Raw genomic sequence first — 27,758 nt, forward strand, 5'->3', positions numbered from 1 at the left:
CCATTTGCATGTAGTAGGTGAGGAAGACCGAAGAGATAGTGAGCATGTTTTGAAGGCAGCACATTGCTTTCACTTTTGTTTGGCCAGTCATGTAAATGGGTGATCTTCAGGGAGTTTGAGAAAACTGACCTCTGGTGCATTAGACTCAGTAGGAGACCCCATGACCTCAGGATCAGGAGAGAACAGCCTAGGGGCCTTGGCAGAGGCAGCCTTTGAGCATCTGACAGTGGTGCCCAAATCTGCAGACACATGTTTCAGGAGTTATTGCCACCAGTCTGGAATCCTTCATCCCTCCTTACAGGATAAGATCCATACAGGAAGTCTCGCTTCCTTTATTCCTTGAGCTCGTGCTCAGTCGCTTCAGTCGCGTCCAGCTCTTTGCAACCCCATGACTGTAGCCCGCCAGGCTCCTCTCTCCAGGCAAGAATACTGGAGTGGGTTGCCATGCCTTCTTCCAGGGGATCTTCCCAACCCAGGGATCGAACCCAGGTCTCCTGCTTTGCAGGTGGATTCTTTACTGTCTGAGCCACAAGAGTCACTAATTTTTTTTATTAGTGCCTATATGTGGAATCAAGAAAACTGGTGTAGATAATCTCATTTACAAAGCAGAAATAGAGACAAGAGACACAGGGAACAAATGTATGGATGGCAAGGGGGAAAGAGGCGTGGTAGGAGGAATTGGGAAATTGGAATGACACATAGATACTGTTGAGAGCGTCAGTTCCTAGGCAAGTGGATAAGAAGTCCGGGATCCCCGAGGAGGAGAAAGGGGTCTGGGGTTCTCAAGGAGGAGGAAAGGACAAACTTCTTTTCTCTACATTCCTTAGTCTTAGTCACATAAAACGATTTTTTTCTTCAAGTCTGAAACTGATGATTACACAACAAACAACTCAGGTTAAACTCTGCACTGGGGATTATACAACAACAACGTATCCTGCTTGAGGACAGTTTCTCCTCCCTGAAAACCTGCTGGCTAATTCTGATACCTTAGAATGCATATTATGGGAGTGAGTCTAGTAGGATCTTTCTGTTATTAAGTTCTAATCCTGTTACCCTAAAATGTAAATTGTGGGAGTGGTCTGATAACATTTTCACAAACTTGAGACATTCTTTTGATTTATTGTAAATAGCTCCCTTGCTGGCACTAGCGAGGGGGACACTGTCCGTCCCCCTTCTGATGTCTGTGTCGGAAGCTTTCTGTGTCCCTTTTTCACTTTAATAAAACTCTGCTCCACAAAAGCTCTTGAGTGATCAAGCCTGGTCCCTGGTCCCGAAGCTCAATCTCCTTCGGGAGATCACGAATCCATAAGCTGTCGCTGTTGATGCTGTGTATAAAATAGATAACTAATGAGAACCTGTGTAAAACGCAGGAACTACTCAGTGCTCTGTGGTGACCTAAATAGGAAGGAAATCCAACAAAAAGGGGATATATGTATGTGCTGTGCTGTGCTCAGTCACTTCAGTCATGTCCGACTGTTTGCGCCCCTGTGGACTGTAACCTGCCAGGCACATCTGTCCCTGGGATTCTCCAGGCAAGAATACTGGAGTGGGTTGCATGCCCTCCTCCAGGGGGCCTTCCTGACCCAGGGATTGAACCCATGTCTCCTGCACTGCGGGCGTATTCTTTACCCACTGAGCCACCTGGAAAGCCTGAATATATGTATACATATAGCTGACTCACTTTGCCATACAGCAGAAACTAACACAGCATTGTAAACCAGCTATAGTCGGGTAAAGTTTTTGTTAAGAGTCACTAAATTTTTACCTTAAATTTGAGAAGCCCAGTAAGAAATATTTGTTGTTCCAACGCTTTTAAAATATCTGATTCACATTCAAGTCGGAGGTAGGCGATTGCAGCTCAGAGGGATGTGGCCTGTCTTGGTAGGAGTTAAGCTTTAGGATTCATGTACATTTCACATTTTGTCGATGCACACAGGCAGCACAGCACTCAGTAGGTGTAAAAACTAACTGGATGCCTCTCAACATTTGACACCATAGCATCTTCTTTCCTTGGTTTGGTCACATGCTTTTCCTACTTCTTTCTGTCTCTTCTCTATTCCTGTGTCTGGATGTTCTTTCTCTTCCTGCACCTTAATGCTAGTATTCCCCAAAACGCCATCTTTGGTCCCTAAATCTTGTCTCTCATACCTCATGCCTTATATGTGTGTGTCCAGTACATTTTCTGTCACTTTGACTTATTTTAACACTAGTCCTCATTTTCCCAGTTGACTAAAATCCAGTTTTTCTTAGATGCCTTTTGACTCCTCAAAATTCAACACGTGCTAAACTGAGCCTATTCTTTTCTTTCCCAAATCAGTATCTTTGGAACCTTGTTCCTGGCCATGCTCCTGGCTTTTCTCCAGTCCCCCACCCCCAGCTTGGAATCTCAGAGGTGATCATTGACCCTTTGCTCCGTTGCTCTTTATAGAAACCAGTTATTGAATCGCCAGCCTAGCACCTCACTCCGTCTTGCTTGGAATTCAGAGGCCTTCTCCTACTGCTTTCTGTGTTTGCCTTTATTATTTTTTTAATTAATTAGTTTATTTTCATTGGAGGCTAATTACTTTACAATCTTGTAGTGGTTTTTGCCATATATTGACATGAATCAGCCATGGATGTACATGTGTCCCCCATCCTGAACCCCCCTCCCACCTCCCTCCCCATCCCATCCCTCAGGGTCATCCCAGTGCACCGGCCCTGAGCACCCTGTCTCATGCATCGAACCTGGACTGGCGATCTGTTTCACATATGGTAATATACATGTTTCAGTGCTATTCTCTCAAATCATCCCACCCTCGCCTTTTCCCACAGAGTCCAAAAGACTGTTCTTTACATCTGTGTCTCTTTTGCTGTGGTTTGCCTTTATTTTTTATTCCAAAGTAAAATGAGCAGAGGCTATATTGTGTTGAGGGAAGATCACAGACTTTGACCTGAAGCCCAACGCGCCTGATTTCATATCTTAGCACAGAGTGACTCATTAGTTAGACAACTTGAAGCAAGTGATTTAAATTCTCTGAATAACCTCAGTTTGGTGTCTGAAAAGTGTGTGCGCGCGTGCTCAGATGCTCAGTTGTGTGTGACTCTCTGCGACCCCATACACTGTAGTCTGCCAGGCTCTGTCTGTGGGATTCTCCAGGCAAGGATACTGCAGTGGGTTGCTATTTTCTCCTCCAGGGGATCTTCTTGACTCAGGGATCAGACCTGTGTCTCCTGTATCTCCTGCGTTGGCAGGTGGATTCTTTACCACTGAGCCACAGGGGAAGCCCCCCATCTGAAAAGTAAGGGGATTTGATACTTTTATTACAGGATTATTGTGAATATAGATAAGGTGATAGTTGTCCAAGTGCCTAGCACAATGCCTTATCCGTAAGAACCACCCAAGGAAAGTCTGTTGAATTGCTGAATGGAGTTTGTAGCATGCTTTGTCTAATGAGTTCCAATGTGGGTTAAGAAAAATAGTGGTAAGAGGCCTAGTATTTGAGTAAAGTAAGTGGATTTTATAGTATTTGTAGTAATGAGGCTACACTGCTGATTTGTTGAGTATTAGAGCAGTTATAATAATAATTCAGTGGAACTGAGTTATTATTGGCTGTCAGGTTACGTGAGAGAAGCTTTCTGAAGGCTCACTTCCTTGGAACGATACGTGGAAAGAAAAGGGTGTGCAGAGACTTATATTTCCACATGTCTACCTGTATCACACATTCAGAAGTTCCTGGAAATAGATAGAGAGGCACACATCTTCAAATGATAAACAAAGATGTTCAAGCACTTTAAATTTTATCGGTATGTTTTGTTAACTCGGTGTCCCTGGGTAAAAGTTGATCTGAGCAGGCAGTTCTCATTTAAATCAGTGTCAACAGCCTTTTCTTTTTTAATGGGGAAAGATATTAAAGTAAAAAATGTGTATTTCCTTGGTTTTGGCATGGAGTGGCACAGAGGAGAAGGCAGATAAATGAGGCATACCTTCTTGGGAACAGAAAGGTGGTGTCCATTCTGCATGGGAGATGGTTCTCGAAAGTGGGAGAATTTTCTTCAGTGTCGATACATCTTTCCCAGCCACTTAGGGATCATTTTCCTGTTTGCCAGCAACACTGTTTTACAGAAGGCTATGGCCTCTACAGTCTTAATGCTTAAAACCTCAAATCTACGTTGTTGCCTCTGGAAGTGTTTGGCCAATTAATGTTCTTGCTGGTGTCAGGTTGTAGAGTTCTCTTTGAAATTCAAAGCTTCCTTGGTTTTGAACATTTAGCTCCATTTTAGAATGAAGGAAGGACATGACCAACATTATAGAGGAAACTTTAAGGAATAGTTTTTAGAGCCTTGTCCTTTTAGAATTGAAGAGCTCTTAGAAAAAAAGGAGAGGAAATAACTGAGAAAGGGCCAAGTTATCAATAACTGTACTCCGAAATCTAATTACAGACATCGGTAGTGGTTGCTAACCATTAGGGGTGTCAGAAACCAGAATATTTTAAGCAAGGGTTTATTTATACTCAAGAGGAGACTGATAGGCTGTTATTGTGGGAAACCAGTTGCAGAAGCCAAATATGGTGCAGGTATGCACAGCAAAAATGCACAGCGAAATGGCTGGTGCAGCAATTTGCCTGCATTTTGAACTGTGTTAGTCGCTCGTTTTTTGCTTCTTCCTTTTCTTTTAGTTTTCTAAAGTTCACTTTTACCTTCTCAAAGCATGGCTCGTATTGTGGAGGGTGTGAAATGGATTGGTGTAGTGTTCAAGACCTGGTTTAAGATTCACTTGAAATGATGACTCTGTGTTTCTAGGTTTGCAGCGTTTTAAGTTTTCGCATGATTGTCATCCTCAAGTGGTAGGTAGCATAACTCCTGTCAAAGTTAGATGTAAAGGTCATTGTCTCAGGCGTATGAGGATGGTGGGAATGAAGGGGGCGGGCTGGCCAAGAGGGGAAGTATTAAGTCACTTGGGGAAGTGAGGGTGAGAAATTTTGCTGTGGTGGGTTTTCAGAATGAACCAAGCAGGAAAAAGGAAATCGTTCTCTATGGGTATTGTTCACTGTTGTGTGGACATGAAGACAATTAACAGTCAAGTGTCATATGCACAACAGAAAAAAAAGTTACTCTGCCTTTCATGAAAGGTGGTGAACAGGGTATGCAGAAAGAACATAAAATTAAGAGAGGTATTCTGTGCAAGAGGAAGCTTACTTGGCTCAAGTGAAATAACTGCTCTTTACTGCAGTTCAGGCACAGACACTGCATTCAGAAAAGCAGTTATACAGTAACTCCTGTGTCCTTGTTTATTCCTTTCCTTCACCGACACTCACGTAGGGTGAGCCTGGGGCGTTATCACCATGAAACCGACCCTACTTTCTTTGTGCCCTTTAGATGCATACTGTGACCTTTCTTCATAGGTTTGTGATGGTTAGTGATTTCACATCATTATTTCTGTTCCTTTTTGCAATGTGTGTGTGTTCAGGCTCAGTGGTGTCTGACTCTTTGCGACCCCATGGATTGCAGCCCGCCAAGCTCCTCTGTCCATGGAATTTTTCAGGCAAGAATACTGGAGTGGGTTGCCATTTCCTTCTCCAGGGGATCTTCCCAATCCAGGAATTGAAACCATGGCTCTTGCATCTCCTGCATTAGCAGGTGGATTCTTTACCACTAGTTCCACCTGGGAAGCCCTGGAAACCAAGTAGTAAATAGAGATGATGATCCCTGGGTATTCGTGTTTTTCCAGAGAAATGACGGGATCTTAGAGAAGATGGGAGGGAAAAGGTCAGTTGTGTGATGACATGTTCTAGTCCTGGTTCTCCAGACTGGAACAAGTAACCTGGTTTGTTTTGGCATGAAATTTTATAGCCCAGCCTGGTTCTCCACAGCATGCCTTTGAATGGTCATCTTTAACTGGCTTACATTTTTAAAAAATAAAACAAGAAGCCATTTTACCAGTGGCTGAAATTTTAGCAATCCGGGAATAAAATACACGGCTAAAACCTAATTAAGTTCTTTTTGGTCCCTCCCATCGCTTTGCCACATTAGTGGTGTTGGGTATGGTTTAACCTTTATGTACAGATTTAGTGTTGGGCCAAGCACTTTTATATCCATAAACTAATACATCATATTAGGTAGGTATTATTATCTATGTTTTATGGATGACAAAGCCAGAGAGGTTAAAGTTACAGAGACGATTACAGTAGAGATGAGATTTGAAACCAGGTTTTCTCCACAGTTAGTGACCCCTTTACCAATTGAATAGGTGAATCTGTTATAGAAATCTTTCTATAAATTATTTTCTGTTAAGTGAAAATTCCATGTTTCATTTTTAAGTGAACCCATTCACTTATAAAAAAGATATATTCCAGTAGAATAAAAAATGTAAATGCTGCCTGATAATAAAATCACATGTATATAGCCATATTTTTATCATCACATACATTAAGGAAAATAACTGATAAACCAATAATAAATAATGTCAAATACCAAAATTAAATCTGAACATATTGATATTAATAAGGAAGGCCATAGTCAAAATGTATTTAAATAAGACTCTAAAAGAAACCATACAGAAGTGACTTGGTTTGTGAATTCTTTAATTTAGGAATTAAATGAAGGGAGTGATAACTTGAAGAGAAATTTAGCCTGCAGACTTAGGCTATCAAAAACGTTCAGATTATGGTGAGCTGCCTTCTTTCATCCTGAAACGGGGAAACAGTTCATTAAGTCTGGGAAGAAGTCATTCGGCTGAGAAAGATGAAGACGGAGCCTTAGCAGTGGTCATCGACTTGCAGGGCCCGCCGCCTTCCTGCCCCACCCCGTCCCTCTTCACGCCATCGTCCACCTTCATCATCTCCATCTGGGACACCCAGTCCCCCCAGCCCGGACAGGGAGAGAGACAGGAGGCACTGGGCAGGCCTTGCTCTGCGATGGCAGCAAGGCCCAGGCCACCATGGCCTAGTCTGTAATTTCTGCTTCTGAATAAGTGGCCCTCTTTTCCCCCACTGATTTACTCTTTTGTAATGAGTGAGTTTAAAAATTCTTTTTTTTTTTTAAAATATGGCTTTCAGATGTGACTCCAGGCTGGATTTGAAAATAATGTCGGCCATTACCTTATCAGATGCTGCTACGGCCTTAGTTTTTTAAACCTTCTTTCCTCCGAGGGCTTATTCAGAGTGCAGAGGGCTGCCGCAGACAAGTGGGGGCCGGGAGGGTGGGTTGTGGCCTGAGGCACTTCTTTGCTTGAGAAAAATTGCTGCCAGATGAGTGGTTTTTAGAAAGCTCCGGCTGCTGATGTGATCTTTAGTAGGGAGAGGATTAAAGGGAGTGCAGTTTCTCCTCTTCTTTATAAATATTTGCTGGAGAGCTAATGGGTTTTTGTGTGCCTGTGTGTGTCCTTTTTCTGTTGGGGAAATTACCAGTAATATAGGAACATCCTGTGATAAAATATACAGAGTACAGGCTGAGGGAATGGATGGATGCATGAGATAGAGGAAATGTGCCCCGGGCCTGTGGCATGCTGTACGTAGTATGACTCGTCCTGGCATCTTGATTTGCTTACGGGTGATTAACGACGGTGTAAATAGAGGAATGTGTAGGGCATAAATAAATACGCTCATCCATCAGCTGCTTTTAGCATAAAAAGCATTCATCCCCATCAAAGAAACCACAAATGCTCTCCCAAGCCTAAATTTTATTTTCAATTAGTTACCCACCCTGGAAGAATGCCAGTGGGAATAATCCCATGTAATTTCAAATTCTCCCGTGTCTGAAGGAGCAGAGCTGTCATTGCATCGCTTAAATGGAATATAGATGCTCTCCCAGTACAATACCTGCTAATCTGATTAGATGCCTGCATTGAGGTGGTGAGACTGGGAATACTGTAAATCTGAATTTCCAGGCAGACAAACACAGGAAAGATCTCCAACAGTAATTGCTGATTCTGTGGAAAATAGGAGCGTAGAAACCTAAAAATACTTACCTTTGTTCTCCTTATCCTGTCTTCAAAAGGGAGTTCAAATATGGCTCCAAAATGCAAGGATTAGCTTACTATGTTTTAATTTACCAATCCTCACTATGTGAAATTATATATTAATAAATATTTTAAACCACAGATTCATTCCAAAATATTTACTTGTTGCCTTTTAAGAAGGGGCTTCCCAGATGGCTCAGTGGTACAAGATCTCCTGCAATGCAGGAGCTGCAGGAGATGTAGGTTTGATCCTTGAGTCAGGAAGATCTCCTGGAGACGGAAATGGCAACCCACTCCAGGATTCTTGCCCAGGAAAATGCCATGGACAGAAGCCTGGCAGGCTACAATCTGTAGGATCGCAAAGAGCTGGACACGACTAAGCAACTGAGCATGGACTCATGCCTTGTAATAAACTGACTTCTTTCCAGAAGGAGTGTGAAGAAAGCTTGAAGAAAGCTCTCCCAGCAGGGCAAGTGGAAGGCCCCCTCCTCCAGCCAGAGGAGCCCCGCTGCGTTCCTGCAGGTGTGCGAGGGCAGCAGGAGGGCTCTGAGGGCAAGAATCACAGGCTGGCAGCCCTGGTCCCTTTGTCAGCTGCCCCCAGACAGCAGGAGAGAGTGTCAGGGCGAGCCCACCACCCCCAGTCCAGCCTGTTATTCTAGCTGGGGGAGCTAAGAGCTCTCTGGTCCTTCTGGTGCCAGGATACAACCCCCTAGGCTCTCACTCTCCTCCTCTCTTTGCTGGACCCTCCTAGAGAAAGCCGTGCCCCTCTCTGGAAACAGCTTTCTTTGCAGACCTGGGCAGTGGAGAGAAGATACGGCTGTATGTTTTCTTACTAAACCCTGGTTACCTGGCATCAGGCACCTGGTCAGGGTGGTCGCTGGCGGGCACCCAGATTGGAGAGGTTATTTTGACAGCACAACCCCTGCTTTTTCTGAGCCCAGAAGTTAGAGACACCCTTTGACTAACCAGCTACCCACCCCCTCATACGGTAGGGTGAGGAAGTGAAAGATTCAGTTGAAATATAACATACGGAAAAGTGCACAAATCGTAAGTGTACATCTTAATGAATTTTCACAAGTAGAAACACCCATGTAACCAGTATCCTAGTGAAGTTTCCCTTTATAATGATTTCTTCCTTAATTATAGAAGCAATTTGTAGGAATTTTTGAAAAATACAGCAAAGTATAATAAAGAAATTAAAACCCACACATTGTATCTACTCCCCCTAAAATGATCACTGATTAACATTTTGGTGTGTTTCCAGCCTGTCTGTTCCTCTCTTACACACACAAAGATGTATGCATGTCCATAAATACACACACGGTCCCGCAACCTCTGAAGCTTCATACACGTGTGTATGAATAAACACAAAAGTTCCAAATAATTGCAATAACATGCATAACCTCTGAAGCTTCATACATGTGTGTGTGTGAATACACACAGCAGTTCCAAATAATTGCAATAACATGACCTACAGATTTGTAGATACTTAACTGTCTGGTGGTTGGCTTCCTCAGCAGAGTAGCCAAGATATAAGGAGAAACGAAAAACCATCTGTCTCCTTACTCGATAGCAGGAAAAGAGCTGCTTATGAAGGAGGGGATAAATAGATGGCTGACATATACTTATGGGTGATTCATAGGTTTCATGTTTTCAGTATTTTCCTTCTCTCTCCTAGCATTGACGGTAGGAAGTGTAAAGACTTCTTAATGCAGAGCATTAAGTAGAGACCTTTTCATGCAGAGCAGGGGTGAGACCTGGACTCACATTTTTCCGGCTCCTCCATGAAACTGAACCCCTTTTGGCTCCAGCTTCACTTTTACCAAAAGGCCAACTTTCCTTTTCCTTTTTTTAATTAGCTCTCTCACAGATAGCCAAGCAGAATTTAACCACAGAACTCTCGCTTTAACAAAAGGAAGTGGAATCAAAATGTTGGAAATGGGCCCAGTGGTTTTGTGAGTTGCAGCAAAATGATCTTCCCCATCACAACTAAGATGGATGCGATGGTGCTTCACTGCACTGGGCTGGGGGCTTCGGTGGTCACTGAGTCTCCCGCTCACACTGTCAGGAAGGGAATGGTTGGCACCAGCTTCCCATTGCTGTTGGTGGTACAGCCTGTACTGTCCATCTGCTTTCAGGCTGGCCAAGTCTGCAGGGGGCTTGATAGGGTCCCTTGTGCTGGGAAAAGCTGCTTCCATCAGAACTGCCTGCCATTCTCTTTTTTACTTATTTATTTAAAAATTTTCTGTTTTATTTTTGTTTTGGCTGCAATGTGCAGAATGTGAGATCTTAGTTCACCAACCAGGGATCGAACCCGTGCCCCCTGTATTGGGAGTGTAGAGTCTTAACCCCTGGACCGCCAAGAAAGTTCCTGCCTCTTGTCTTTTAATATCTTTTATATCCTTATGCACTAGGGATTTGAATTTTTACACATATAGAAAGTTTATTGGACTTTTTATATTTGCAAAATGTTTTTGTAGATCACACCTTTCTCCTTGCTTGTTAAACAACATGTTCACAGGGGCATCCATGATGGTGGTCCAGTGGTTAAAACTTCACCTTCTAGTGCAGGGAGTGTGGGTTTGATCCCTAGTTGGGGAGCTTAGGTCCCACAGGCTCCCCCCCAAAAAAACAAAAAAACAAAAGCAAAAAAACATAAAACAGAAGCAATCAATAGTGTAACAAATTCAGTAAAAGCTGAATAGTCCATATCAAGGGGAAAAAAAATCTTAAAAAAGACAGTACGAGTACAATGACATTAAAAACAAATATGTTCACAAACAGTGTGAAGTAGCCTGCATGTTTACCAAAGTTCTTATGTTTCTTTGCAGTCGGAATCAGCTGTCTGCCCTGCCAGCCTGCCTGTGTGGTCTCCCTCTCAAAGTCTTAATCGCAAGTAACAACAAACTTGGATCGCTGCCTGAAGAGATAGGTCAGCTCAAACAGTTAATGGAGTTGGTATGTTACTGATTTTTCAGATGCCCTTCTTGTTTGTTTGCTAATCATAGCCCATCAGGGTAATCAGGAAGACTTTTTCCTACAGCGGGTCAAGGAGAAGATCATGTTGTTGGAGGTCTGTATATGATAAGACATATGATAAAGCGGGGAAGGGAATAATCATGGCTTTGCTGTGACAAGGAGTTCCTGAAATTTACAGGTTTCTTGTAGTTTACACTTCCTGAAGTTTGCAGGATTTACAGTTCCTCAGGTTCACAAATTATCCTGTGGTAGTTAGATCACTTTTTTTTTCATATTGGATAAGTAAGTTTGTAATAAAATATGGATACACTGGCAAAGTAATCTGCAAATAAATTAGTAGGCCACACTTTGGGAAGGTATATAATTAAGCCAGAAAGAACAGAGTGCTCTGATTCTGTAAGGATTTTAGTAACTATTGCCCCAAATTGATGTAACTTTAGAATGTGACCATAACCCCAGGGATAAGAAAGAAGAGCAAATTATAAATAGGCAGAGATGGGTTGTAAGTATGTACCTGAGGCCAAGAGGTCAGCTCTTTCACCACCGATTGAATTACTGACCTTGTTTCTACAAGGGGAAAAAAGTGAGTTCTTTCTTGACTTCCATTGAGCTAAGGTATCTTGGGTGAATGAAGAGGCAAGAATAAGCAACTGGGCTCAACCATAATCATCACAATTTATCCTCCAGCAAGCATCCTTCCATACTGTCCCTGTTGTTGTTTAGTCACTCAGTCACGTCTGACTCTTTGCAACTGTCTCTGTGTTAAGCACCAAGCAGGATGTTCTGATTGTAACCATGAAAAGGACACAGTACCTTCCTTGAAGTAGACTCCAATCTAGGACATTGATGGCCAATAACTTCTCTTGCATGCCAGTTCCAGTTAATTTCTCTGAGGCTACCTGGAACACTGCGGTGATGGCTTATGAGACCCAGATAGAGCGTGCTGGGGCTCCATGGTCAGGTGTGCGTCTGGAATTGGCTCAGAAAGGGACAGCACCCATGTCACGTACGTATCCACTTTGATTTTAGGAAAGAAGGGAGTAATTGCAGTATAAAGGCAATAGAGCTCTACAAAGAGTGTCTTTTTCTGTGATAGCAGTATCTGAAGCTCACACCAAGAGCTGGGATGAGTCGTAAGCATACGGGGGTCATCACATCACTAGTACCACAACATGCGGTCAGGGATTATGAGTGACCAGAGTAAGACCCTGGACAGTTGTTGAGAAGCACGGCAGCCACTGGTTTTCTTACTCAGCTTTCCATACTTCTCTGTACGGTGGAGAGGTTGCCTCGCCCACAGATCCCAAGGTTAAAAGTCCTTCAGCTAAAGCATTTAGCAGGACCTGCTAGCACATTTCAGCCCTGGTTTCTGAGTGAGAGAGACGAGATCTGGGCCCAATGTCCTCTCCTGACTCGGTCAGCGATGCCCAGGGCCTTCGGCCACGCTGCTCGGACATGGCTGCTTGACCACCACCTAGAGGGACGAGTCCGAAAGAAGACAGGTATTAGTGTGGGCGGATACACTCCTCCTACAAAGTCTCTATTACAAGAAGTAAGTGCTTGGCGTAGGGACTGATTGATTCAGTCCTGGGCTGAGAATGGTTTGTACAGGAGGGGACCTTGGAGAGTCTCCTTACATAAGTCCATGTAAGGGACAGACTGGTGAGCACTTTTGAGCACATCACTCTTTCTGCAAGGGCTGTTTCTTCCTTCTCATCTTCGCTTGGTCAATTTTTAGCCAAATTAGATTTCACTTCCTCCAAAAATCCTTCTCAGATTCTCCAAGCCAGAGAGGGGTGCTCCTCAGGCCAGCACTCTCTACATAGCACTGAATCTTCATGGAACCACGTTTGTCTTCTCTCTTGGCGTTCTCTAGGCCAGTACCCACTAAACCCGGAAAGCTGCTTCAGCACAGGATCAGCGTGTTACTTGTTGTATCCCAGTGCTTGACACAAGATGTTGTTGTTTAGTCGCCAAGTTGTGTCCGACTCTCTCTGACCCCATGGACTGTAGCCCTGCGGCTCCTTTTCATGCAATTATCCAGGTGAAAATACTGGAGTGGATTGCCATTTTCTTCTCCAGGGGATCTTCCTGACCCAGGGATCAAACCCACGTCTCCTGCATTGGCAGGATTCTTTACCACTGAGCCACCAGGGAAGCCTCTGACACAAGATTGACATCCCCAAAACATGATTGCTAAGGGCTACCACTAGGTCGGGGAGAGTGGGCCAAGAAGGTGGCCTGGGAGAGATTGGGAAGACTCCCACGTGCTGTGCCAGTGAGGGGCGACTCTGTCTTTCAGTTCAGTTCAGTCGCTCAGTCGTGTCCGCCTCTTTGCAACCCCATGAATCGCAACACGCCAGGCCTCCCTGTCCATCACCAACTCCCGGAGTTTACCCAAACCCATGTCCATCGAGTCAGTGATGCCATCCAACCATCTCATCCTCTGTCGTCCCCTTCTCCTCCTGCCCCCAATCCTTCCCAGCATTAGGGTCTTTTCCGGTGAGTCAACTCTTCGCATGAGGTGGCCAGGGTATTCGAGTTTCAGCTTCAACATCAGTCCTTCCAATGAACACCCCAAGTTAATTCAGAAGTTTCCATATTAACCAATTCCAGAAAACAAAAAGTATACCAAATAACACTTTGGATGGAACTGAGAGTTATATGCCTTTAAAAAAAAAGAAAATGCTTCTTTTAGGAGTCTGATAAATACCCAAATCTAAGTTTACTAGAATGTGGATTAGGTCTTGCCGATCCAGTATGAATAAGGAGTTGGGTTTTTTCCACTGCTCAGGCTCCCATGGAGTGGATGGGTGGCACGTCAGTGAGGTCAGTCTTTGGCAGCCAGCACGTGTTTCAGTCCCGCTGCTCCTAGGCTTACACCGATAGCGTGCCCCCCCTCAGCTATGAGGGTACCGGTCTGCTCATCCACTAAGAGGGGGCACCCGTGTGGAGCCCTGGAGCCAGCCGCACACGGAGCAGGGCTTTCCTCGGATACTCTTGTCAGCTGCTGGCCTGGCATGCGGCAGACATGGAAGAGCACCATCTGCAGCCTCAGGGCACATGAGCTGCTGCCTGGCTGGCTGTAAGGGGTGCTCTGGGCTTTTCTTTGCTCCCTGACCAGAGCCCAACTCCAGATTAGGCCGCTCTGTTTCCTGGATCCAGCACCTTCATCAACCCCCTCCTTGTGTCTTTTCTCCACTAGCAATAAACTGTGGAACCCTTGAGGCCTGGAATGTTAGAGCCATAGGGGTTTTTTAAAAGACATCTAGTCCAAATGTTCAGCATCTTGCAAAAGAAGAAATCCAAGGCAGAGAGATGGTGAACGACGCCTGGAAGGTCACCCTGGCGTAACTAACTTACAACCCAAGCAGAAATGCCCTCACCCAGCACGGTCCCATGAAAAGACTATGCAGGCAGCAAATGTCACTTTATTTTTTGTTTTTGACTTAAAAAAATAAAATTATTGGGATATACTTGATTTACTAATTTTCGCTGTATGGCAAAGTGAATCAGCTATAATATATATCTCCACTCTTTTTAAGGTTCTTTTCCTATATAGGTCATTACAGAGTACTGAGTAGAGTTCCCTTTTCTGTAAAGTAGGTCCTTATTAGTTATCTATTTCGTATATAGTAGTGTGTACCTATCAGTCCCAGTCTTCCAATTTATCCATCCTCCCCTTTCCCCCTTGGTAATCGTAAGACTGTTGTTTACATGTGTGACTCTATTTCTGTTTTGTAAATAAGTTCACTTGTACCATTTTTTTTTTTTTTAGATTCCACATATAAGTGATATCATAGGATATTTGTTCCTGTGCAAATGTCATTTTAAATGTACTGGTAGCCACATTAAGAGAACAGAAGCAAGTGAAAGTCATCTTTACAGCATATTTTAGTTAACCTTAGATAGCCAAAATATTGTTTTGACATCTCTACAATATAAAATGGATGAGATATTTTACAGCCTTTCTTTCATCCTAAGTTTTTAAGGTCAACATGTATTTTCTACTGGCAGCACATCACGGGTTGAACTGGCCACACTTCTCTTGCCCAGTAGCCACGTGGGCTCCTGGTCACCCTTCATGGGCAACCCTGTCGTGGTCACCCTACATGGGCAACTCTGTATTCTGTGTTCTTTCTGCTCTATGAGCAAGCATGATCTCTGCAAAAAGCATTTATTTGCAAAGTTGATGAATATTTAGTAAGTTGCCATTATTTAACCACAAAGGGTGACTGACCTTGCTTAAGGTCACAGACTAAAAATGACTGGTTTCCATCCGTTCTTATTTATCTTTCATATCTTTTTGCTTAAAATAGTACTGATACTACAGGTAACCACGTCAGAGGATTTTTAGCTACCAGTTGGAAAAAAAATTCCCTGGGGAGCCTGAAATAATTCTGGAATTGCATGGGAGGCTCTTGTTTTGTAGTAACATAGTAACCAACTTGCAAAAAAAAAAAAAAATTGGGAGCTCCCCAAGCTTTCAGGCTACGTGAAGCCACCTAAGTGCTGATAAAAATCTCACAGTTTATTATTAGGCTCTGAGCATTGTTTAACTATTTTGGAAGAAATATTTTGAAAATGTTCATGTTAGACTCAAAGAGTATCGTGAACTGAGTTGTAAACTCTTCTCTTCCAAGAGTCATCATTGGCTTAAAAGACAAAAATGATAGCATTGTGGCCATCTGTAAGAAAGGAGGTGCCCTCTCTGATTTTCGAGAGGAGTTGGAGTTGGAAAACAGTATCTTACCTTCCTGAATTTATCAGTTACCTAAGAATCTTAAAACACAAAGCATTGGCATTTAGTGATTGTGCAAAGATATGGATAAGCAATTTTTCCTCCTTCCCTGAAGACTTTTCATTAAGAAGTACTTCTGAGATTTTTTTTTTTCTTCTTAAATCCACAGGAGAGGCCAGGATGGATTAACACATTGTTTCAGGTGCTGGAAAATTTAGGGAGCCTGAGCCTTAACTTTATTGAATTTGTGCCTCAAAGCATCATTTCTGATGGGAATGATGTAGGACTTTTTGACCTCCTTGGACACTGCATTACTCCTGTACTGCTTGTCTCCTTGAGCGGTAGCTGTCTGTGTTCCTTTGTTGTCTTTATATCTGCATGTTCTTTCTATCAGGGACAGAGGTACATGGCACTGGCATTTACTGAGCACTTACATTGTATGCCACACACTTCGCTGGGTATATGACATGTGTCTATCATCCGATCTTGACAGTCGCCCAGCAAGGTGGGTATCCTGTCTACCTTTCACAGACAAGTTTGGGTTTCAGAATTACTTACCCAAAGGCACCCAAAGGCACGGGGCTATGATGTGGTGAAGCTGGAGTGAAAACCGAAACCTTTCCACAGCGCAGCGGCAGCTGAGCTCACCGGGCCCTCATCTGGATTACAGACCTCTCATGGAGAGAAGCCATGGCTTCTTTCTGTGGAGCTTCCCTGTTTCAACTTGCAGTGGTTTTCCCATTAAAGTTGTGGCAGTCCATGAGCAGCAGGGAGAATGTTACAAAAACAGGGTGTGGTACAAATGGACAGTGTCTGTAAGAATTTCCTCCTTGAAGACCCACAAGCCAGGCAGAAGGGTCAATAGACTTCTCTTGAGTTGACTAAACCTCATTTTATTCTTAAAGATCCTGCAAACTTGTCTTTTGTTGTGTGGTGTTTTTGTTTTTTTTTTTTACTTGTCAAATCATGCCTGAAGGATAAGGTGTGTTAACTGTTTGGTGAGAAATACTGTATGAAGCCGTGTTATAATTTTTTTTTTTAATAAATTTATTTATTTTAGTTGGGGGCTAATTACTTTACAATATTGTAGTGGTTTTTGCCATACATTGACATGAATCAGCCGTGGGTTTACATGTGTTCCCCATCCTGAACCCCCCTCCCACCTCCCTCCCCATCCCATCCCTCTGGGTCATCCCATTGCCCCAGCCCTGACCATTTGTCTCATGCATCGAACCTGGAATGGTGTTCTGTTTCACATTTCAATGCTATTCTCTCAGAACGTCCCACCCTCACCTTCTCCCTCAGAGTCCATAAGACTGTTCTATGCATCTGTGTCTCTTATTCTGTCTCGCGTATAGGGTTATCGTTACCGTCTTTCAAATTCCATATATATGCATTAGTATACTGTATTGTTGTTTTTCTTTCTGGCTTACTTCACTCTGTATAATGGGCTCCAGTTTCATCCATCTCAATAGAACTGATTCAAATGTATTCTTTTTAATGGCTGAGTAATATTCCATTGTGTATATGTACCACAGCTTCCTTATCCATTCATCTGCTGATGGACATCTAGGTTGCTTCCATGTCCTGGCTATTGTAAACAGTGCTGCGATGAACATTGGGGTACACGTGTCTCTTTCAATTCTGGTTTCCTCGGTGTGTATGCCCAGCAGTGGGATTTCTGGGTTGTATGGAAGTTCTATTCCCAGTTTTTTGAGGAATCTCCACACTATTCTCCATAGTGGCTGTACTAGTTTGCGTTCCCACCAACAGTGTAAGAGGGTTCCCTTTTCTCCACACCCTCTCCAGCGTTTATTGCTTGTAGACTTTTGGATAGCAGCCATTCTGACTGGTGTGAAATGGTACCTCATTGTGGTTTTGATTTGCATTTCTCTAATAATGAGTGATGTTGAGCATCTTTTCATGTGTTTGTTAGCCATCTGTATGTCTTCTTTGGAGAAATGTCTGTTTAGTTCTTTGGCCCACTTTTTGATTGGGTCGTTTATTTTTCTGGAATTCAGCTGCAGGAGTTGCTTGTATATTTTTGAGATTAATTGTTTGTCTGTTGCTTCATTTGCTATTATTTTCTCCCATTCTGAAAGCTATCTTTTCACCTTGCTTATAGTTTCCTTTGTTGTGCAAAAGCTTTTAATTTTAATTAGGTCCCATTTGTTTATTTTTGCTTTTATTTCCAATATTCTGGGAGGTGGATCATGGAGGATCCTGCTGTGATTTATGTCGGAGAGTGTTTTGCCTATGTTTTCCTCTACGAGTTTTATAGTTTCTGGTCTTACGTTTAGATCTTTAATCTATTTTGAGTTTATTTTTGTGTATGGTGTTAGAAAGTGTTCTAGTTTCATTCTTTTACAAGTGGTTGACCAGTTTTCCCAGCACCACTTGTTAAAGAGATTGTCTTTTCTCCATTGTGTATTCTTGCCTCCTTTGTCAAAGATAAGGTGTCCATAGGTGCATGGATTTATCTCTGGGCTTTCTATTTTGTTCCATTGATCTATATTTCTATCTTTGTGCCAGTACCATACTGTCTTGATGACTATGCAAGCCGTGTTATAATTAGTGGCTCTGAAGAAGATGGGTACACTAAGAACACAATGATTTGAGAGCCTTTCATGGGGCGTTTGTCAAAGGTCTGGGTCTTGCTGGTTCTCTGATTGTGCTGACTCACTGGGGTCCAGAGATGGTCCATCGCTTGTTTGGTTTTTCTCAATCCTGCCTCCTCTCAACTCATGCTATGGGTGAAAATTGTATCTTCCAGGGCTTAGCTTCACTGCTTTAGAAACCCGCTTTTTCAACCCAAAACTCACAGGGTCTGACTCAGGTAATAACTGACTGCGAAGTCGCTGCAGTCGTGTTCGACTCTGTGTGACCCCATACACGGCAGCTCAACAGGCTCTGCCGTCCCTAGGGTTCTCCAGGCAAGAATACTGGAGTGGGTTGCCATTTCCTTCTCCAGTGCATGAAAGGGAAAAGTGAAAGTAAAGTCCCTCAGTCGTGTCCAACTCTTAGCAATCCCATGGACTGTAGCCTACCAGGCTCCTCCATCCATGGGATTTTCCAGGCAAGAGTACTGGAGCGGGGTGCCATTGCCTTCTCCGAATAACTGACTAGAAGGTGCATTTTCTGGCCCTGAGTAGACACACTATTGTTTTTATTTCCCTCTTTTTTGTGTGTGAAATGTCTGGCTGTGTGGAGAGTTGGAATTCAAGGATAGAGTAGACACAGGATGTATTGAGCAGCTTCTAAGGAAAATCTTTTCTTTATTGTTTTTATGTGTAGCATTATGGTCTCTGAGGTAGATGTAATGGAGATAGGAATTCATGTCTACTCAAATCATAGGTCCTTTCATAGTCTCTGCAGATGCCTCCCAACCTCTCTGGTTTCTGTGAGAGAATTGGAGAACCAAGGCCTGTTCAAGGTCCCTTCTGTTGCTTCTACCTCTGCATTTCTTATGAAGAGCCGGGGGGTGAGGTATGTGTTTGTGGGTATGTGGAAGGGTGTGAACTAGAGTTTTATACTAGAAAGAGACTCTCAGTAAGTGTTGAGAGGTAATAATTTATTATACCAGAGGTTGCTTGAAAAAATTTTGAATTTAAATGCACATAACAATTTGTTTTAAAAAGTTCTTACTACAGGCTTTTAGATTTTTGATTGCTAAGAAGTCAAAATTGACATTACTCCTAAGTCAGTTAAGTATCTGTCTTTCAACAAATTTCTTCATTATTTCTAATGTGGTAGAAGGATTTTCCTGATGTTGTAAGGAAATTAAAGTGATCTATAATCTCATCTCTTCTTTTTACATAGGAACAGAGAGGTTAAGATATTGACCTCAAGTTGCACAGTGGAAGTCACACAAAAGACATTTCCACAAAAGGACATGGTCATATGATGGGAGGCCAGTAATATTAATAGCTTGTATTTCCTGTTAGAATATTTGCATTTTCTTCTGTTAAATAAAGAGCTAGATTTTGAAATACGGCTTAAGCCGTAGTATAACAACACTAACATTTTGAAAACCCAAGAGTCAGGGGAAGATAGCTCATGAGAATACCACATGCAGTTCTGCAGCGTAGCCTGGTCTCCCTGGAAACCTTCTCTAACCAAAAATCATCTTGACACACTTGATTATATTGGCTTTCATAAGAAGTTACAACTTGAAAAAACAGGTCTAGTCTTTCTAAAAATGTTATATTCTGAAAGTGAACCTTTCCTGCTTTAATAATCTTGAACTTACACTAATATTTTAAATCCTTGTCATTTTTGCATTCTGAAGGTAAGTTTGCAACTAGCAGTCAGTCAGCTAAAATGTATTAGTCTTGAACATGCATTTAACCCTTCTAGATACTTTTTTGGTAATTGCCCAGAAGGGTTGTGATGAATGAGAATCTTAACTTCTAAAGTCTTTCTTTGGGTTGCTTTGGAGCATTTTGATTAAACCAACAAAAAATACATTTATTTTAAGTCATTGCTGAAGTTCTTTGTTTTTTTTTATCTAAATGAGAAAATTAGTTGACCTGTAAAACTTAAGTTTGAGTGTTTATGTGATTATATAATGCATAATGATTAGATTAATTTCTGTTTCAAAAAGAATAGAATTAGTAAATATTTATGACACACTTAAAAGTTTTGCTTTTGGGCCTTTATATTTATAATATTATAATGCTAAATATATGGTAATTTGGTTTCTCTATAGCTTGCAATAATTATTCTGCAAGACCTAGCTTAGGGCTAATAGACAATTCAGAAGGGATTCATTTGATTATCTGAAGAAGCTACTGGATCTGGAACTCATAACTTGATGAATTATCACTATTGAAGCAATATGGGGCATTAATGTTTATTTTTAAAGTTTATTTTTTAAATCATATCTTTTTAAAATGAGCTGTCCCCCCTGAAAAAACAAAAACAAAAAACATACTTTCTTTTAGACCAAATGGGGAAAGACATGTTCTAAGGAACCAAGCTATTCTAGGAATGTTGCTTTTTCACTTTCTAACCTGAAGTATCTTATCCAAAACATCTAGACTATTTTCCTGTCTGTCCTCCTCCTCATTCCCCAACTAATTAAGACGTAATTACCTATGTGGTTTTATTTTTGTGACAAAATTCATAACCTCTTTAAAACTTGGCAGGGTTTAGTAGCTGAGAAGGAAGAGAGCACGGTTTTTGCAGTATTGATCATACAAGAGTGAAAAGTCTTTATCTCGCTTTCCCCTCATTATTTTGGCAGAACAGGAAGTAACTGATGGCAGTGCGGAGTGTTATTAAAATAATTTAACCTTCACCATATACCCTTCAAAATGTGAATGGACAATTGGACTTTGTGTTTCTAATGGTCTACAGATGTCCTGTCTTGTAAGTTAGAAGGAAAAGCTTGTTGTTAATATTATGTGAAGTTCTTTAAAAAAAAAAATTAAGAAAGCATTTTCCCTGCTGGCAAGTAAGTATTTAAATATAGCTGAGGGGAGTCTACTTTCTTTGATAAAGCCATTTAGAAATACATGTTGGAAAAATTACCTGTATTTAGGGAAGCTTAGGGAAACAGCAGACTCTAATTTCATGACTTAACCAGCGGTAATCAACAACGTGCAAGGTGAATATAGTATACAGAAAAAAAACAGAATAAAAATGCATTTTATCTCAGAGTATTTCATAATGCTGCCTAAATATATCTGTTTTCTCTTGGCTTGCCCTTCCCGCCTCTCTTGTTTTAAGGGAAAGATTTTTAAAAAATTATGTGTTTGAAACTTCTCAAAATCATCAGTTTCACACTGAAAAATCTGCAGTTCCCATATTCTGCAAAAGTATCTTTCTCATGCTGTCATTCACAGACTTATAAAAACGTTTCCGATGTCATCATAAATTTTCCTTAAAGGTAGAAAATAATCTCACTGATTCTTCCTCCATGACCTTACCTTCCTGTCAGCCACGAACAATCTGACTGCCTGATCCTGAGTCCAATAAAATAATTTAACTTAATATATTTCTAGGGCTCACCTGTGTACCATTTGTGTGAGGGCTGTTAGATTTTAAAATGGTACTTCTTGCGAATTTGTAACTTGGTTGAAGCAAAGAAAGACAAAACTTTCATTGCACGGTTTGGTTATTGACTTCTATGGCTAATGAGATGCTGTAGTAATTGGGAAAAGATGGCATTTCACTTTTCACGTCTCATACATGGAAGTATATTCAGAAAGGCAGAATAATTTACTGACTCAGTGAAGGGGTAAGAGTGACTGAGCCAATCTCTGGACCTCCTAATTATGTAATTACTTCCTTAGACTTTTATGTCTCTGCAGATGTGCTTGTGGGTTTTTTGTGTTTTTTTTTAAACATTAGGGAAGCCTTTCATAAAATTTGGTGTGACTTTTTTGGGCCAGAAGCAATGCAGCAACAGCCAGCTCGGGGGTGATGTCATCGAACATCTAGTGTTCTTAACCTGTCACATGCCAGCCCCCCACCTCCACCCCAAGTCAGACCACTGAGTGTGGAACAGCATGGTGGACTGATTCCAGTGTGTGTGCCCAGATTTCATAGATCACAGCTTAAATGCCTTCAGTAGGAGTGATGTTACTCCCTTTCATCAAGTGATATCCATTTAACACCTTCATGACCATGACAGATCGGCAGATCACCTGAGGATATTGAAATGAGATGGGATCAGAGGACAGCGATCCACTGTGTTCTGTGCAGCCCTGCTCTTACACAGAGCCTGGAGGTTTCAGGGAATTGCTCAATGAGTTCCTCTCATATAAGTGATTATGAAACGAGGCTTTGTTCCTTCTAAAAGGAGTGAAGAGGGAGTTTTTTTGTAGATTCAGCAGTGGTGTGGGATGTTTACGGACTTGATTTCATTGGGATCATTTGTAGTCCAAATATACCTATGGTTCTGTGACACCAAGCAGGACCTGCAAGAAATTTGCTGTGTATATTGGGGCCTCCTGGGCTCCCAGCCAGAGACAGAATAAACTGCAGCATCATGGAGCATCAACATAAAGCAACTTAAGATGTTTTATCCAATACTTATTGATCTTGTACTTTCTACCTGGCATTCTGCTTGGTACCAGGAGATCATAGTGGCTAAGAAATAATCTCTTCCATCTAGGAGCTCATGGGCTTGCAGAAGGAGGCAAACAATTGAGTGGTTTTGAGTTTGGTACTTTATCCTCGAGTTTCTAAGGAGCTGCTGCAGATGTTTGAGCTGGAGGATGACACAGTGAAGTTCACACTCTGTAAATCTTCACTGGGTGAAAGATGGATCCAAGGAGGAGCTTGATGCTTGCAGACAACCAGGAGACCATTATAGTATCTGGCTGAGAGATACTGCTGGGCTGGACTAAGAGGGTAGCTGGGGCGAGGGAGGTGGAGAGCAAGGCAGAGCTACCAGGGACAAGAGGAAGAGTGGGATTAGGGATGATAATATGATAGAAGATTAAAGATGTCATGGCCACCATTTTGCATGTGTCGAGGTGGTTCTAATCAATGATTCAGTTCAGTTCAGTTGCTCAGTCGTATCTGACTCTTTGCAACCCCATGGACTGCAGCACGCCAGGCTTCCCTGTCCGTCACCAGCTCCTGGAGCCTACTGAAACTCATGTCCATTGAGTCGGTGATGCCATCCAACCATCTCATCCTCTGTCTTCCCCGTCTCCTCGCACCTTCAGTCTTTCCCAGCATCAGGGTTTTTTCCAGTGAGTTGGTTCTTTGCATCAGGTGGCCGAAGGATTGGAGTTTCAGCTTCAGCACCAGTCCTTCTAATGAATATTCAAGACTGATTTCCTTTAGGATTGACTGGTTTGATCTTGCAGTCTGAGGGACTCTCAAGAGTCTTCTCCAACACCACAGTTCAGAAGTGTCAATTCTTCAGCGCTCAGCTTTCTTTATAGTCCAACTCTCCCATCCATGCATGACTACTGGAAAAACCATAGCTTTGACTAGATGGACCTTTGTTGATTACAAATGGAGTATTATTTTTTCCAAGGCAGAGAAGACACAGTCTCCATCCTCCACAGTCTTGCTTGTAAATGTTTATAAACATGTTCCAGCCCAAAGTTTTCAGCCTTCTGATAAGAACTACATTTGAAATAAATAATGTATCTAAGCACTGCATTAATATACATAGTTATACACTGTAAAATTTGAGCATCTGGTGAGGTAGGGTAGTGGCTGAACAGTGGGTTGGGAATTGGTTCTGAGTGTTTACTCTCCAAGCCTTGGACAATTGACAGAACTTTCCTGGGCCTCATTTTTCTGATCTGTGCATATTGGGCCAGTAATATTGTCCCATGGACTTGTTGTGAGAATTAAGTAAGACTGAAGCATGTGAATGCAGCAGCCCGGGAGTAGCTACAAAAGGCTACTGATAGGCCTCTTTTCACTTTTTCTCTCCCCAGAGGATGCTTTTAACTCATTGTAACTTTCTTCTTTTTCTCTGTGCTCAGCCTCACTTGGCCTCGGACCTGGAGACCAATATAAAAATGTACCTGAATAGTTATCCTAATATTTAAATTCCTTAAGGACAATTCCCCTGATCTGCTTGATTTCCCAGCAGAAGGCGTTTATTGTTTCTCTTTTTGTTTGTGATGCAGGATGTCAGCTGCAACGAGATCACAGCCCTGCCTCAGCAGATAGGGCAATTGAAATCCCTACGAGAACTGAACGTCAGAAGAAATTACCTTAAAGTTTTACCACAAGGTAAAAAAAAAAAAAAATGGAAAAATGAATCAAACAGAAGACTTTTATTATTTTTTAATAACCTTTGTGAAGGTAAATCCAGTCAGGTTTGTGGATACCTATTAATATTAATTATAATTTGAATTTTATGTGTAGATAACAAAGAAGTTATATTCACATTGTAATTTTAGTCAAGGGTTTTAGTAGCAAAATCATTCCCCTGTATAAAGTCATGTGTGTGTGCGTGCATGCGTGTGTGTGTGTGTGGTGTGAGTTTGCTCAGACTTCCATAACAAAGTACCAAGGACCGAGTGACTTAAACAATGGAAATATATTTTCCTGCAGTTTGGAAGCTGTAAGTCTGAGATCATAGTGTGGGTCAGTTTTGTTTCTTCAGAGGCCTCTCTCCTTGGCTTGTAGGGGCTGACTTCTCCCTGCGTTTTCGTGCCGTCTTCCCGCTGTGTGTGTGTCCTAACCTCCTCTTCTTGTGAGGACCCCCATCATACTGGGTTAGGACCCTCCTTCCCTAATAACCCCATTAACTCACTTACCCTTTAAAGGCCCTGCCTGCCTCCAGATACAGCCACATTCTGCGGTACTGGGGGTCACGGTTCCAACATAGGAGTTTGGGGGGCACATAATCCAGCTCCTATCAGGAGGCAATGCGAGTTGCTGTTGGTGTGGACGTTGCTGTTGGTGTGATGTTCTCAACTGTCCAGCCAACAGTTAGTTGCTGTGCTTGGTCCTGCAGATCCAGGGAACACCTCCTGTCTCGGATCCATGCTTCAGGTGAGGGTGTGCCTCTGCTGAAGTGGAATTTGGACCCATAGCTGTGGTTGTTTTGAAGAATTTCTTGAAGCCTGGAGCAGGGATGGCTGTAGAGACTCAGGTCCCCAGAGACACAGCATGAACTGGGAGCCTTGCAGATAGCCCCACCTAGGAGCCAGACTCGGGCAAATGCTTCTCTGCATCTCTGGGCTTCCATATCGTGCCCTCTGATATGATGTTGTGTTGAAGTTCAAGTAAAAAGATACTCAATAGAAAAAAAAAGTCAGTCAACTGTACTTCAATAAAATAAAAATAAATAAAAAATTAAAGAGATATATTTATTCAGAAGTGTTAGGCAATTAAGAACTTTGATAAGCCGCCTTGTAAGTGGTGCTGGATCTGAATTTCACATTTTGGGATCCTCCTTTGGACCTGAATCAGGGATGAGTTGATGAACAATGTGACATTGAATGCTTTCTCCAGAACATACTCTGGTTTTCCAAGATGACACTGGTTTCTGTCATTTTCATTTGAGCACACTAGGCATGCCCAATTTCAAATTTACATTTGCAAATATACCTCAAAGCTAATATGTATATTTGGAAACAGTCAGCATTTGGTTAATCTGACTCTCACCAGCTATTTTAGAGCTGCCTGATTTTTATTACTCTGTTCCTGCTTCGTGATCTTTGGCTTAAAATGCTTCGTTATTCAAAGCAAGAAAATGGAACTCATGAAAGGGAAAGAACTTTATAAAATGTCATCTGCTTTACAGATGGCAGTTTTAAGTGTTATCGTCCATCTTCACCTTTATCATCCTGACTGGTATTTTAAAGAAGGAAAATTAGAAACTAATCATAAAGATTTATCACTTTATTACTTGAGATGACTTGGCATAAAAACAGTGATTTTTCATTTTGTCATTGTGCAGTTCTAGTTTTGAATGGATGAAATTGTTTTCTTGGTTTGAGCAAGTACAAAGGAAAAACTCTTATTATATAGACAGCAAATCTATAAGCATATAACCTTTCATAGCATTAAGGAAAACTTTCATTTAAACTTAAGCTCTTATGTTAATTATTGAGAAATCATCACAAATTATTGAACTCTTATTTTTAAAAGAAAAATTTAATCGTTTAACAGTTTTCTGTAATAGAAACATGAGGGAAGAAAGTGCATCTGTAAAAGCAAGAGATTTGTTTCTGTCTCCATTCCTTGCCCTCTTAACTTAAAAGCATTCCTTCTAAAAAGATCGGTTACAAATTCCTATGCTTTCCATAATTCTGTTTTCTCAGGTTCCATATTTTAATAAACACTAAGAGCTAAAACTTTAGTTTACTGGAAAATCTTTTTTTAAAAAATAATTTCCTGAATATCAAGTTTCTTTTTGCTTCACGCTGGAGAACTCTGTTAACAAAAGAGCATTGATAATGCTCTGAGGCAGTGAATTTAGAGCCTTTTAGTATTTACTCATTTACTTTTCCTCTTTAATATCCCTCCTCATATACTTTCAATCTGAGGAGGAGGGGAAAAGTTTGTGGCCTTATTGCCCAGATCAGTTTTATGGTGTTTTTACTAATGCAACAGGGAGACTTACTTTGTTCTTTCTGTGACCAGAACAGACAGAGTATTAAGGCAGCCATTCATTGATCCTCTTTGCAATGGAGAGAGAGGAGTGGGATTCCTTGTTGTTCTTTGTTGTTTTTTAATCCCCCCCCCCCTTTCTTATTCTTTTGACCTTTTCTGAGCCGAGTTACCATTTTCTCTTCCATTTCCTTGTTGTGAAACTGTCGGGTTCTAGCGTTCCTAAACTAAGATGGTAATTGTGTCCCCAACAGGCACTAAAAGGAATGGTCATTATAAAAACCATCTTTGCCTTTAAGTTACCTTCTTTCCCCTTCTGCTATGTCTTCCATGAGATTAGATTCTCTAGTCTTGCTTTAAAGTCTTCATTTTAAGTGGCAATTTGTTGAAGAGCCAGAGTCCAGTTAAACTTTGTCCTGATTTGCCATCCTAACTTGGCGAGAATCAAGTCAACCATTGGAGAGATAGATTCGTATTACTGGAAGTTACAGCAAAGAGATATTCTTTTTATATATAGTCCCGCTAATTCTCAGCTCTGTTTTTAGACACAGACTATGGAGTGGAAAGAGCTCTTCCTTAAGTTTCTTGATTCCGTGCAGTCCCAGGGCTCACCTCCTCTCTACCTCCTACTGCTGTCCAAGCGCTTCATCAACGCAACCGGGACAAGTGAGGCCTGGGGAAAATCACTTATCCTGCTATTGGTAGGAGAGATGGGTTTGAGCAGAGAATTCTTTGGGAGCAGTTTGAAAAAATACACATCCAGCTTGAATTAGAATTCAAAAATTCTGATTAGAAAAGATAATGCACCCTAATGTTCACAGCAGCACTATTTACTATAGTCAAGACATGGAAGTAATCTAACTGTCCATCAACAGATGAATGGATAAAGAAGATGCGGTGCATATATACAATGGAATATTACTCAGCCATAAATATGAATGAAATAATGTCATTTGCAGCACCATGGATGAACCTAGAGATTAGTGAAGTCAGACAGGGAAATACAAATATCTTATGATATCACTTATATGTGAAATCTAAAAAAAAGATACAAATGAATTT

General features: G+C 41.7%; 1 protein-coding gene across 3 annotated transcripts in view; it reads left to right on the forward strand.

Annotated features, from left to right (window-relative positions):
* The window catches only part of LRCH1 (leucine rich repeats and calponin homology domain containing 1), a 213,126-nt gene that overhangs the window by 119,254 nt on the left and 66,114 nt on the right, over window positions 1-27,758 (forward strand). For all 3 annotated transcript variants that reach the window (XM_081547413.1, XM_081547409.1, XM_081547412.1), the window contains exons 3-4: window positions 10,768-10,894; window positions 24,260-24,365. In XM_081547413.1, coding sequence (XP_081403539.1) covers window positions 10,768-10,894; window positions 24,260-24,365 — 233 coding nt within the window. The remainder of the gene's footprint in view (window positions 1-10,767; window positions 10,895-24,259; window positions 24,366-27,758) is intronic.

This window comes from Giraffa tippelskirchi, chromosome 12, assembly GCF_054371585.1.
Source record: "Giraffa tippelskirchi isolate mGirTip1 chromosome 12, T2T-mGirTip1v1.2.pri, whole genome shotgun sequence".
Taxonomy (NCBI): domain Eukaryota; kingdom Metazoa; phylum Chordata; class Mammalia; order Artiodactyla; family Giraffidae; genus Giraffa; species Giraffa tippelskirchi.